Below are 12,984 nucleotides of genomic sequence, written 5' to 3'. Positions count from 1 at the left end.
AAAGTCAAGGGTGGGGAGCCAGATTCACTTAACGACGGTCTTACCAAGTTAACAATGGCAGGGGTTCACTTAACAACTGTGGCAAGGAAGGTTGTAAAATGGGGCATAATTCACTTAACTGCTGCTGCTTAGCAACGGAAAGGTTGAGCTCAAGTGTGGTCATAACTCGAGGACTCCCTGTACTTGGCGTGCGAGTGCAAAAAACGAAATAGCTGACAATGGAGGCGCTAAATTGGATTGGCGCCTGGATAAGGAACAATCCAGACAAAGCAAAATGCAATAAAATATGCAAGGTTTCAAATCCGACAGAACACTTCCTCCAAAGAGAAAAGTCTTGTGTCACCCGCAAGCTTCTTCCATTCGTGCAAAAGAAAAAAAATGTGCAGGTTTGGAGTCTAACCCTTTCCACGTTCTCTTATTCAACAGGACTTGATAACCCATGTTTGTAAAGCCCAACATTCTTGCCTGGCCCAAACCTGGCATTTAAAGATAGAGCTGGCCTGAATATGGAAGTTCTACTTAAGTCTCTCTCTCTCTTTCTCCCTCACTCCCTCCCACTCTCCTCTTCTCTCTCTCCATCTCTCTCCTTCCCTCTCTCCCTTCTCTCTCCATCTCTCCCTCCCTCTCTTTCTCTCTCCATCTCCCCTTCTCTCTTCTCCCCCTCCCTCCCTTCTCCCTTTCTCTCTCCCTCCCTCCACCTCTCTCCCTCTTTCTCCCTCCCTCCCCCTCATCTCTCTCTCCATCTCCCTCCCTCCCTCCCTCTTTCTCTCTCCATCTCACCCTCTCTTCTCTTCTCTCCCTTTCTCTCCCTCCCTCCCTCTCCACCTCTCCCACTTTCTCCCTCCGTCCCCCTCTTCTCTCTCCATCTCCCTCCCTCCCTTATTCTCTCCATCTCCCCCCTCTCTCCTCTCCCTCCCTCCCTCTCCTCTCTCTCTCCCTCCCTCCTCTCCATTTCTCTTTCTCTCTCCCTCTCCCCCCTCTCCCTCCCCCTCCCTCTTTCTCCTTCCCCCCTCCCCATCTCTCCATCTCTCCCTCCCTCTCTTTCTCTCTCCATCTCCCCTTCTCTTCTCCCCCTCCCTCCCTTTCTCTCTCTCCCTCCCTCCTCCTCATCTCTCTCTCTCCATCTCCCTCCCTCCCTTTCTCTCTCCATCTCCCCCCTCTCCTCTCCCTCCCTCCTCCCTCCCTCTCTTCTCTCTCCCTCCCTCCTCTCTCCATTTCTTTCTTTCTCTCCCTCTCCCCCCTCTCCACCTCTCCCTCCCTCTTTCTCCTTCCCTCCCTCCCCATCTCTCCATCTCTCCCTCCCTCTCTTTCTCTCTCCATCTCCCCTTCTCTTCTCCCACTCCCTCCCTTCTCCCTTTCTCTCTCTCCCTTCCTCCACCTCTCCCTTTCTCCCTCCCTCCCTCCCTCCCTTTCTCTCCCCATCTCCCCCTCTTCTCTCCCTCCCTCTCCACCTCTCCCTCTCTTCTCTCCCTCCCTTTCTCCTCTCTCCATTTCTTTCTCTCTCCCTCCCTCTCCATCTTTCTCTCTCCCCTCCCTACCTCCTCTCTCCATTTCTCCCTCCACCTCTCTTCTCTCTCTCCCTCCCTCCCTCCTCTCTCTCTCTCTCACACACACACACACAAACACACACACACACACAGGTGTAATCCCCTACCAGTTGCTTCCTTAGGGAACTGTCTATCCCAGGGGATATACTGCTCCTGACCCTTGAGGTTCACTAAATTTAAACACCAACCCACCTTGCTATCCCCGTCAACATAATTCAACGCTTTCTCCAGTTCTGAGCCTCCACCGCCAAAGATGTTGGCTAGCAAAGTTAGGGTACAAATTTATTAATAAATAAAAATGTCATAATCGATGTATTCTTGATTCTCGACATATTCTCGTGTTCTTTTTTCATTATTTTATTGTTCCGTGATTTCACCTTTTTTCTGTTCAAAAAAATGAAAACACAAAATCCAAAGTGGGGTGGGGAAAAAAAAATCACATATTTTTTTCTTTTTCATGTTCTGGTCTAGTGTCGTTTCTATTATTTTTACTTCCGTTCTTGTTTGTCTACGGAGATTCTCTGTCATCCAGGTCACGGTTGTCCCCAAAATGCTTTTTTTCCACAACTCTGGTAGCACAGCAAACTAAAGCACTGTTATTAACATCAGCTGCCTGCAATTACTGTAAGTTCAAATCCCACCAGGCTCAAGGTTGACTCAGCCTTACATCCTTTCTAAGGTAGGTAAAATGAGGACCCAGTTTGTGGGGGCAATAAGCTGACTTTGTATAAAAAATATACAAAAGTATGAAGGCTATTGTTTAACGCATTATAAGCCGCCCTGAGTCTCCGGAGAAGGGCGGCATATAAATCGAATTAAAAAAAAAACAAAAAAACTGGACTTTCTTTATTTTTTTCTTTGAAGACGTTTCACTTCTCATCCCAGAAGCTTCTTCAGCTCTGACTGGATTCCCCACCCCATCCAACTAGAACAGAAGAAGCCTCTCGGATGAGAAGCGAAAACACCTTCAAAGAAAAACCAAGAAAGTCCAGTTTCCTATTGAAAAAAAAGCACATTTGGGACTTCAGTTCTGTTTACTACTCTAATTTTTCTTCTTTTTAAATGATTTGTCAGCAGCCTAGAGCAGGGATCTCCAACCTTGGCAACTTTAAACCTGGTGGACTTCAACTCCCAGAATTCTATCTATCTATCTATCTATCTATCTATCTATCTATCTATCTATCTATCTATCTCTACCGTATCTATCTCTATCTATTCATCCATATCTCTATCTATTCATCCATATCTATTTATCTATCTATCCGTATCTATCTCTATCTATTCATCCATATCTCTATCTATTCATCCATATCTCTATCTATCATCTATCTCTATCTATCTATCCATATCTAATCTATCTTCCATTCCTATCTATTCATCCACATCTCTATCTATTCATCCATATCTATCTATCTATCTATCATTATCTATCTATCTATCCGTATCTAATCTACCGTATCTATCTCTATCTATTCATCCATATCTCTATCTATTCATCCATATCTATCTATTTATCCGTATCTATCTCTATCTATTCATCCATATCTCTATCTATTCATCCATATCTATCTATCTATCATCTATCTCTATCTATCTATCCATATCTAATCTATCTTCCATTCCTATCTATTCATCCACATCTCTATCTATTCATCCATATCTATCTATCTATCTATCATTATCTATCTATCTATCTATCCGTATCTAATCTACCGTATCTATCTCTATCTATTCATCCATATCTCTATCTATTCATCCATATCTATCTATCTATCCTATCTATCTATCTATCTCTACCGTATCCATCTCTATCTATTCATCCATATCTATCATCTATCTATCTATCTATCTATCTATCTATCTATCTATCTATCTCTACCGTATCTATCTCTATCTATTCATCCATATCTCTATCTATTCATCCATATCTATTTATCTATCTATCCGTATCTATCTCTATCTATTCATCCATATCTCTATCTATTCATCCATATCTCTATCTATCATCTATCTCTATCTATCTATCCATATCTAATCTATCTTCCATTCCTATCTATTCATCCACATCTCTATCTATTCATCCATATCTATCTATCTATCTATCATTATCTATCTATCTATCCGTATCTAATCTACCGTATCTATCTCTATCTATTCATCCATATCTCTATCTATTCATCCATATCTATCTATTTATCCGTATCTATCTCTATCTATTCATCCATATCTCTATCTATTCATCCATATCTATCTATCTATCATCTATCTCTATCTATCTATCCATATCTAATCTATCTTCCATTCCTATCTATTCATCCACATCTCTATCTATTCATCCATATCTATCTATCTATCTATCATTATCTATCTATCTATCTATCCGTATCTAATCTACCGTATCTATCTCTATCTATTCATCCATATCTCTATCTATTCATCCATATCTATCTATCTATCCTATCTATCTATCTATCTCTACCGTATCCATCTCTATCTATTCATCCATATCTATCATCTATCTATCTATCTATCTATCTATCTATCTATCTATCTATCTATCTATCTATCCGTATCTAATCTATCTTCTATTCCTATCTATTCATCCACATCTCTATTCATCCATATCTATCTATCTATCTGTCTATCTATCTATCTATCTATCTATCCGTATCTAATCTATCTTCCATTCCTATCTATCTATTCATCCACATCTCTATCTATTCATCCGTATCTATCTATCTATCTATCTATCTATCTATCTATCTATCTATCTATCCGTATCTAATCTATCTTCCATTCCTATCTATCTATTCATCCACATCTCTATCTATTCATCCATATCTATCTATCTATCTATCTATCTATCTATCTATCTATCTATCTATCTATCTATCTATCTATCCGTATCTAATCTATCTTCCATTCCTATCTATCTATTCATCCACATCTCTATCTATTCATCCATATCTGGGGAATTCTGGGAGCTGAAGTCCACCAGGTTTAAAGTTGCCAAGGTTGGAGACCCCTGGCCTAGAGTTAAGACAGGCAGCAAATACATTTAACAATGAATGAATTAATAAAATAAATTTTAAAATAAATCCCCCAAATCGTGGAAACAGGTACAGCTTTCTAATGCAACCGACTTCCTCTCTGCAACGGGGCCAGTTGCAAAAAAAATAATAATAATAAAAAAAAATCGCAGAGACGGTTTGCAAAACATTTTGCGTGCAACAACCCCATTCCGAACGCTTTTCCCGTGCAAACACCACCCGGGCGTGTCCCAGGGGTGCAAATCTTTGCACACACACGCCCCGGTTTTTGCACTGCTCCTTCCCGCCTCCCGCCCCGCTGCAAGTGACGAGAGAACGCGGTGACGCCGTCCGCCGGCCTCAACTGAATTCCTCGGCAGTTGAAAAAGGAAAAGTCAGCCGCCGAGGTGCGTCGGGCGACCTGGAGAAGGGAGGAGCGGGGCGAGCGGAGGTTTCCTTTTGCGGGGAGGGGAGGGGGCCGCGGGGAGAGATCTGAGATCTAAGGAGGTCTGCTGGGGGGGGGCACTTTCAGCCCACGCGGTACCCCCAAAGCCAGAGAAGGGAACAGCCCTAGAGAAGAGAAATCCGAAAGGAGGAAGGTGGGGAGGAGGGCGACAAATCCGTAATAAGCTTCCTAGGATTTAGGAACTAAATTGAAATTTTTTTTTAAACCTTTTTCCTTATAGGCGCGATAACTGAGCCTTGGGTAGTGAGATAAATGTGATTGATTGAGAGGGGGAATAGTAGATAGATAGACAGACAGATAGATATGGATGAATAGATAGAGATAGATAGGTAGATAGACAGATATGGATAGAAGATAGATAGATAGATAGATAGATAGATAGATAGATAGATAGATAGATAGATAGATAGATAGATAGATATGGATAGAAGATAGATAGATAGATAGATAGATAGATAGATAGATAGATAGATATGGATAGAAGAGGATAGATAGATAGATAGATGATAGATAGATAGATAGATAGATAGATAGATAGATATGGATGAATAGATAGATATGGATAGAAGATAGATTAGATATGGATAGACGATAGATAGATAGATAGATGATATAGATAGATAGCTATGGATAGAAGATAGATTAGATAGATAGAAGAGGGTAGATAGATAGATAGATATGGATGAATAGATAGATATGGATAGAAGAGAGATTAGATATGGATAGAAGATAGATAGATAGATAGATAGATAGATAGATAGATAGATAGATAGATATGGATGAATAGATAGATATGGATAGAAGATAGATTAGATATGGATAGACGATAGATAGATAGATAGATGATATAGATAGATAGCTATGGATAGAAGATAGATTAGATAGATAGATAGATAGATAGATAGATAGATAGATAGATAGAAGAGGGTAGATAGATAGATAGATATGGATGAATAGATAGATATGGATAGAAGATAGATTAGATATGGATAGAAGATAGATAGATAGATAGATAGATAGATAGATAGATAGATAGATATGGATAGAAGATAGATTAGATAGATAGATAGATATGGATAGAAGAGGATAGATAGATAGATAGATGATGGATATACTGATAGATAGATAGAAGATAGATATACTGATAGATAGAAGATAGATATACTGATAGATAGATAGATAGATATACTGATAGATAGATAGAAGATAGATATAGTGATAGATAGATAGAAGATAGATATACTGATAGATAGATATACTGATAGATAGATAGAAGATAGATATAGTGATAGATAGATAGATAGAAGATAGATATATTGATAGATAGATAGATAGAAGATAGATATAGTGATAGATAGATAGAAGATAGATATACTGATAGATAGATATACTGATAGATAGAAGATAGATATAGTGATAGATAGAAGATAGTTAGATATAGAAGATAGTTAGATATACTGATAGATATAGATAGATAGAAGATAGATATACTGATTGATAGATAGATAGATAGATAGATAGAAGATAGATATACTGATAGATAGATATACTGATAGATAGATAGATAGAAGATAGATATAGTGATAGATAGGTAGAAGATAGATATACTGATAGATAGATATACTGATAGATAGAAGATAGATATAGTGATAGATAGAAGATAGATATACTGATAGATAGAAGATAGTTAGATGTAGAAGATAGTTAGATATACTGATAGATAAATAGAAGATAGTTAGATATACTGATAGATAGATAGAAGATAGTTAGATATACCATTAGATATAGATATACCGAGAGAGAGAGAGAGAGAGAGAGAGAGATTTGTAGAGAGAAGTGGATGGATGGATGAATAGAGATGCATTAGATGTATGAATGGAGATAGATATAAATATATTACCAATCCCTTTTAGTAAAACTTTACTAATTTATTAAATTAAATTTCATGATGTTATAAAAGGGCATAAGATAAGGAAAGCTCCAATCTTTTAATCAAATCGATAAATCGGCTATCACACTCTGGATATTTTATAAGGATGTACTGGGATATAATCTCAGTTCCCAATCCAGCGACTGCATCAAAACCCTCATTCTAGCCAGCAATTCTTTTTTTTTTTTAATGATTTCTGCTCAGGTATTTTCTAGGTCTTTCAGAAGGATAGTTTGAATCCCCCCCCCAGCCCCTTTCCCCTTTCCGCGTCTAGACATGTATTCTAAAAACCCCTCGCAAGGAAAACCGGGTGCATCCAAATGACACGAGAGACCCCGATGCTGGAAGCTTTCCCGCTCTCAAATCCCCCTAAAGGGTCTGATTTTGGGGGGGGGGAGAGGGAGGGTCGTGCACGCAAACCCGTGTTTGATCATGGGTTCACACGACCTAGAAGTCCGTAGCACGGTGGAAGCTCGCAACGGGGATGGTCTCGCTTGTGGAGAGGAGGAAACCCCTTCTTAAGGTCTCTTTTTCCCCCCCAGGGAGCATGGCCCATACCCTTCCCATTCCCTGCCCGGTCAAACTCGGGACGGTAAAACACGAGAGCCCCGAAGCTCGTCTGCACGACTACGTCAAGCAAGGCAACTACGTCAAAGTGAAGAAGCTATTGAAGAAAGGTAACGCGCGAGGGTGGCTGTGATTAAAGGTGATCAGAAAGCGATCAGGAAGGTCAGCAGTTCGGCTGTTCGAATCCCTAGTACGGGTCTCCTGCGTGAGCAGGGGGGGTTGGACTAGATGACCTCCAGGGTCCCTTCCACCGCTCTTATTACTGCGAGCAAGTTGGGCGCACAAAGGGAAAAAGGGCGGGCGTGCTTTTTGCGCCGTTCCTTTGTTGTCGCTTTGCAAATTTTAACAGGTCTGGTTTTCTTCCAAAGGCGTTTTTTGTCTAGCCAAGATGCGTGAAAGGCACTTCAGACAACCGGTGCTCGGCAGAATTGCAAGGTGGATTTTGGCGGGGCTTGATTCGGGACCGGTGCAAAACTTTTGCACGGTGCAATCGCTTTCCCTTTCCAACCATCCCCAAAAACCGGTGCTTGCATGCACTCTCCTGCCCTATACATCATCGCCTTTGCCCCGGCCCCAAATAAGAATCTTTCTTTCTAGCCAGGTTTTACCTACGTAAACTAAGTTGTTCTACAGCCCTAAGTTGTTTACCTACGTAAACAACTTAGTTTACGTAGGTAAAACCTGGCTAGAAAGAATATGCACATAAAAGCCTACGAAAAAGGAAAAAAGACATATATATATATATATATATATATATATATATATATATATATATATATATGCAAAAAATTTAAAATCTCGGGTGTTTTCCCATGTCATGTTCAATAAGTTAGTTAAAATGTTTAAAATACTATTTAAACTAACTACTAAATAGTTAAATTAACTATTTAACTAACTACTAGTTAGTTAAATAACTAACTTATTTAACATGACGCGGGAAAACACCCGAGATTTTAATATTTTGCATATACGCACCCGTGAAAACTTAAGACACACACACACACACACACACACACACACACACACACACACACGTCTTCTTAAGTTTTCGCGGGTGCGCATATGCAAAAAATTAAAATCTTGGGTGTTTTCCCGCGTCATTGTAAATAAGTTGGTTAAAATATTTAAAATTCTGGTTAAAATCCCAGTTTAAAATCTTCTAAAAATCCTTACAGAGCACTCTGCAAGGTCTTTAAAACCTCAGCTAAAATCCTACCAGTGACTTTAAAAGTTTTTTAAAAAAAGTTTAAAAGTTTTTTTTTTTTTAAAAAAAACAACTTTTAAAGTCGCTGGTAGGATTTTAGCTGAGGTTTTAAAGACCTTGCAGTGTGCTCTGTAAGGATTTTTAGAAGATTTTAAACTGGGATTTTAACCAGAATTTTAAATATTTTAACCAACTTATTTAACATGACGCGGGAAAACACCCGAGATTTTAATTTTTTGCATATATATTGTATATATATTGTTCTTTATTATATATATATATATATATATACATTTTGTACGCGTTGATCCCGAGTTACGGCAAAGGCTATGGAGGAAAAAGGGTTGGGAAGGATTGTTAAGGACAAAAGAGCCTTGATAGTATAGTGGTTTAGTGCACCCTATTATTAACACAGCTGCCTGCAATTTTTGCTGGTTCGAATCTCTCCAAGGCTCAAGGTTGACTCAGCCTTCCATCCTTTCTAAGGTAGGTGAAATGAGGACCCAGTTTGTGGGGGCAATAAGCTGACTTTGTATAAATATACAAAAGGATGAAGGCTATTGCTGAGCACATTGTAAGCCGCCCTGAGTCTTCGGAGAAGGGCGGCATATAAATCAAATTTAAAAAAAAAAAAAAAAAAGGACGTGGAATCGCAGGCTGGAAAACCCGGGCACTGTCCTGGGCCAAGATTTTACACGCGTCATCCGTTCATATAGGATGCATGCAACAATATATGGGCGATCAAACGTCGTGTGAACGGAGGGTTGCCACATAGGTTGACAATGTCCAAGTATAACTTGATTTTCCCCCCTCCTTTTTCATATGTCTTACTTTGGGGCAGGGATCTCCAATCTTGGCCAGTTTAAGACTTGTGGACTTCAACTCCCAGAATTCCTCAGCCAGCTTTGCTAGCTAGCTTTGCTGGCTGAGGAATTCTGGGTGTTGAAGTCCACAAGTCTTAAACCGGCCAAGATTGGAGACCCCTGCTTTGGGGGATAGTTAACCCAGCTGAGATCAGAAGTATGACTTTTGTATGAATCCAGGTGCAGTAAAAGGTGTTAAGAAGGGTTGGCTTTCCATGATTCCCCCAAATCAAATCCGAATGGCACAAAATTCTCTCTCTTGGCTTGCAAAACTGCAAAAAAATTCAAGGCGTTTATTGCAATCGACGTGCGCATGGGCGGAACTGAAACGAGTTAATGAAGCTCCACCTCTCGGTCAAGCCTGATTGGTTGTCCGGTTCCCCGATGCAAATGAAAAAAAACCCGGGGGCTTATGGTCTCGATCGTTTTTGGCGATGAACGTAAGACCTGGAATAGTATTTTTCTGAATAAATCCCGCGGGGTTGTTAGAAATTTTATTACAGCGGAGGGGACGAAGCAGAATTTGTGGTTAGGAAGGCGGTCGCTGTGACTTGAAAAGCGGTGGCGGCGGGTGAGGCCGTAGAATCGCGGAACGATCCGTTAAGACTATACTTTCAGGGATCATTTCTATAGTATCTAACTAGAGAAATGCACTCGAAAGTGATCAGCTGAGCAAGCCACGAGGAGGAGGCGTAGTGTTCTCTCCTGAGCGCGAAGCCAGCAGGCGGTGCTACTTCGTGTAGCCGCCGCCTGCTCTTGATGACCGTTCCGCCTCTTCCATTCGCGGAGAGGTTGGAGGGAGAGAACGCAGTCTGAGTGGTTTGCTCGCTTCCCCACCCCCTTTTTTTTACACGAGTGAAATGAAAGAAAAAATGTTGTTCTGTAGTATATTCTCAAGAGCCTTGGTGGCACAGCAGACTAAAGTGCTGTTAAATAGCACCAGCTGCCTGCAATTACTGCAAGTTCAGATCATACCAGGCTCAAGGTTGACTCAGCCTTCCATCCTTTCGAGGTAGGTAAAATGAGGACCCGGATTGTGGGGACAATAAACTGACTTTGTATAAAAAAGAACACTGCTTAGAGAGGGCCAAAAGCCCTACTAAGCAGGTATATACAAAAGTATGAAGGCTATTGCTTAACGCATTGTAAGCCGCCCTGAGTCTCTGGAGAAGGGCGGCATATATTTTATTTTTATTTATTTTTATTTTTATTTGATTTATATGCCGCCCGTCTCCGGAGACTCAGGGCGGCTTACAATGCGTTAAGCAATAGCCTTCATCCTTTTGTATATTTATACAAAGTCAGCTTATTGCCCCCACAAACTGGGTCCTCAATTTACCTACCTTAGAAAGGATGGAAGGCTGAGTCAACCTTGAGCCTGGCAAGATTCGAACTTACTTTAATTGAGGACCCAGTTTGTGGGGGCAATAAGCTGACTTTGTATAAATATACAAAAGGATGAAGGCTATTGCTGAGCACATTGTAAGCCGCCCTGAGTCTTCGGAGAAGGGCGGCATATAAATCAAATTAAAAAAAAAAAAAATTGCAGACAGCTGAATGTTAATAACAGGCTATTAGTCTGCTGCGCCACCAGGCTCTTATAAATTGAACCAATAAATTGAAATCGAGCCAATAAATTCTCACATATGGTTCTTTCCGCTGTTGGGTTTACACGGCAATTTCCTTATTCTGAATGAAAGCTAGCGGTGTTCCTAACATTTTCTGTGCTGATTTGCTATTTCTTTTAAGTAATTCCACTTTTTATTGTATTCAACCTGCACGGACCTGTGCAATCGTAGGGTATTTTTAACCTTTGCAATTTTTTTAAACGTTGGGACTTCCGCCTCCGGTATGCTGATTTACAGGATTCTGGGAGTTGAAGTCCACACGTGTTAAAAAATTCCACAAACTATTCACAACATGCGCTTCCAGGTTCTGCTAATGGGTCCCTCATTCACATATTCACGCAGTCCAGGTCATAAGAATTTTAAGAGTTCTTACGAAAGAATTGAAGAATTTAAATTTCTACAGAATTTTCTGTGAGGATGATCATTCCTCTTCTCTTTTAGCAATTCCTTTATTGTGTAAATACCCACGGACCCAGTGCATGAATTAATTCAGTGGAAGCGGAAGTTTTGCAAAATATTTTAAGGGCAGGGGTATTTTTAACCTCAGCAACTTTTTAAGATGTTGGGACTTCCACTCCCAGGATTCAGGATGCTGGATAGGGGATTCTGGGAGCTGAAGTCCACACATGTTGCTGAGGTTGAGAAATTGTTACATGTGCTCCCAGGCTCGGCTGATGGGTCCCTCATTCACACACCTGCAGTCCAGGTCAGCAGAGAGACTCAAAATCACCTTCTAGGCCAGTGTTTCTCAACCTTGGCCGCTGGACGATGTGTGGACTTCAACTCCCAGAATTCCCCAGCCTGCTCTGCTCTTCTCTACTGGCTCTGCTCTGCTGGCTGGGGAATTCTGGGAGTTAAAGGCCACACATCGTCCAGCGGCCAAGGTTGAGAAACACTCTTCTAGGCGCAGCCAATTATTTGGAATACAGGTAGTCCTCGACTTATAACAGTTCATTTTGTGACCATTCAAAGTTAGAACGGCACTGAAAAAAGTTACTTACAGCCATGTTTTGTACTTAGAACCATCCCAGCATCCTCATAGTCACATGATCAGAATTCAGATGCTTGGCCAGTGACTCATATTTACAACGGTTGCAGTATTCCCAGGGTCATACAGGTAGGTAGTCCCGCAGTTAACGACCACAATTGAGCCCAAAATGTATGTTGCTAAGTGAGTGGGAAACATTTGTTAAGCGAGCTCGCCCCGTTTTACGGCTTTCCTTGCCACAGTTGTTAAGTGCATCATTGCATTTGTTAAGTCAGGAACAGTGTTGTTAAGTGAATCTGGCGTCCCCATTGACTTTGCTCGTCAAGAGGTCTAAAAAAGGGGATCACAGGACCCCGGGACACAGTGACCGTCATAAATATGAGTCAGTTGCCAAGCATCTAAATTTTGATCACGTGACCGGGGGGGGAACGGACGCTGCAACGGTTGTAAGTTTGAAAGATGGTCGTAAGTCACTTTTTTCAGGGCCGTTGTAAGTTTGAACGGTCACTAAATGAACTGTTGTTAAGTCAAGGGCTGTCTGTATTTCTGTTTGGCGAAGTCATCATTAATTACATTCTAACTAATCACTATTAACCAGATCCACTTGTTGCATTAAGGTACACCTCATATTTGCAAGCAGCTGCCCTGTTCCCTATGCAAATTGAAAACCAGGGGGATTATGGGTATTGCGTGGATTGCTAACTATATACGCTGCGGAACAGTCTTTTTCTACATAAATTCTCTGGAATTTCCAAAATTTAT

The 12,984-nt window shown here is 40.7% G+C and overlaps 1 protein-coding gene and 1 non-coding gene across 2 annotated transcripts in view; both read left to right on the top strand.

Moving 5' to 3' along the window:
* The first annotated feature begins 7,519 nt into the window (after positions 1-7,519).
* TEX14 (testis expressed 14, intercellular bridge forming factor) overlaps positions 7,520-12,984 on the top strand; it is an 88,064-nt gene continuing 82,599 nt past the window's right edge. Inside the window, exon 1 of the mRNA XM_070944982.1 lies at positions 7,520-7,649. Coding sequence (XP_070801083.1) covers positions 7,520-7,649 — 130 coding nt within the window. The remainder of the gene's footprint in view (positions 7,650-12,984) is intronic.
* On the top strand, positions 10,209-10,427 carry LOC139309170 (small nucleolar RNA U3). Its single transcript, XR_011599824.1, has one exon. It is a non-coding gene; the product is annotated as a small nucleolar RNA U3 (small nucleolar RNA).

The sequence above is a fragment of the Pituophis catenifer genome, unplaced genomic scaffold, assembly GCF_029215685.1.
Source record: "Pituophis catenifer annectens isolate HBS135680 unplaced genomic scaffold, rPitCat1.0.hap2 SCAF_1, whole genome shotgun sequence".
In the NCBI taxonomy this organism is placed as follows: Eukaryota; Metazoa; Chordata; class Lepidosauria; order Squamata; family Colubridae; genus Pituophis; species Pituophis catenifer.
The sequence above is the reverse complement of the archived record's forward strand: the minus strand, read 5'-3'. Positions and strand labels throughout refer to the sequence as shown.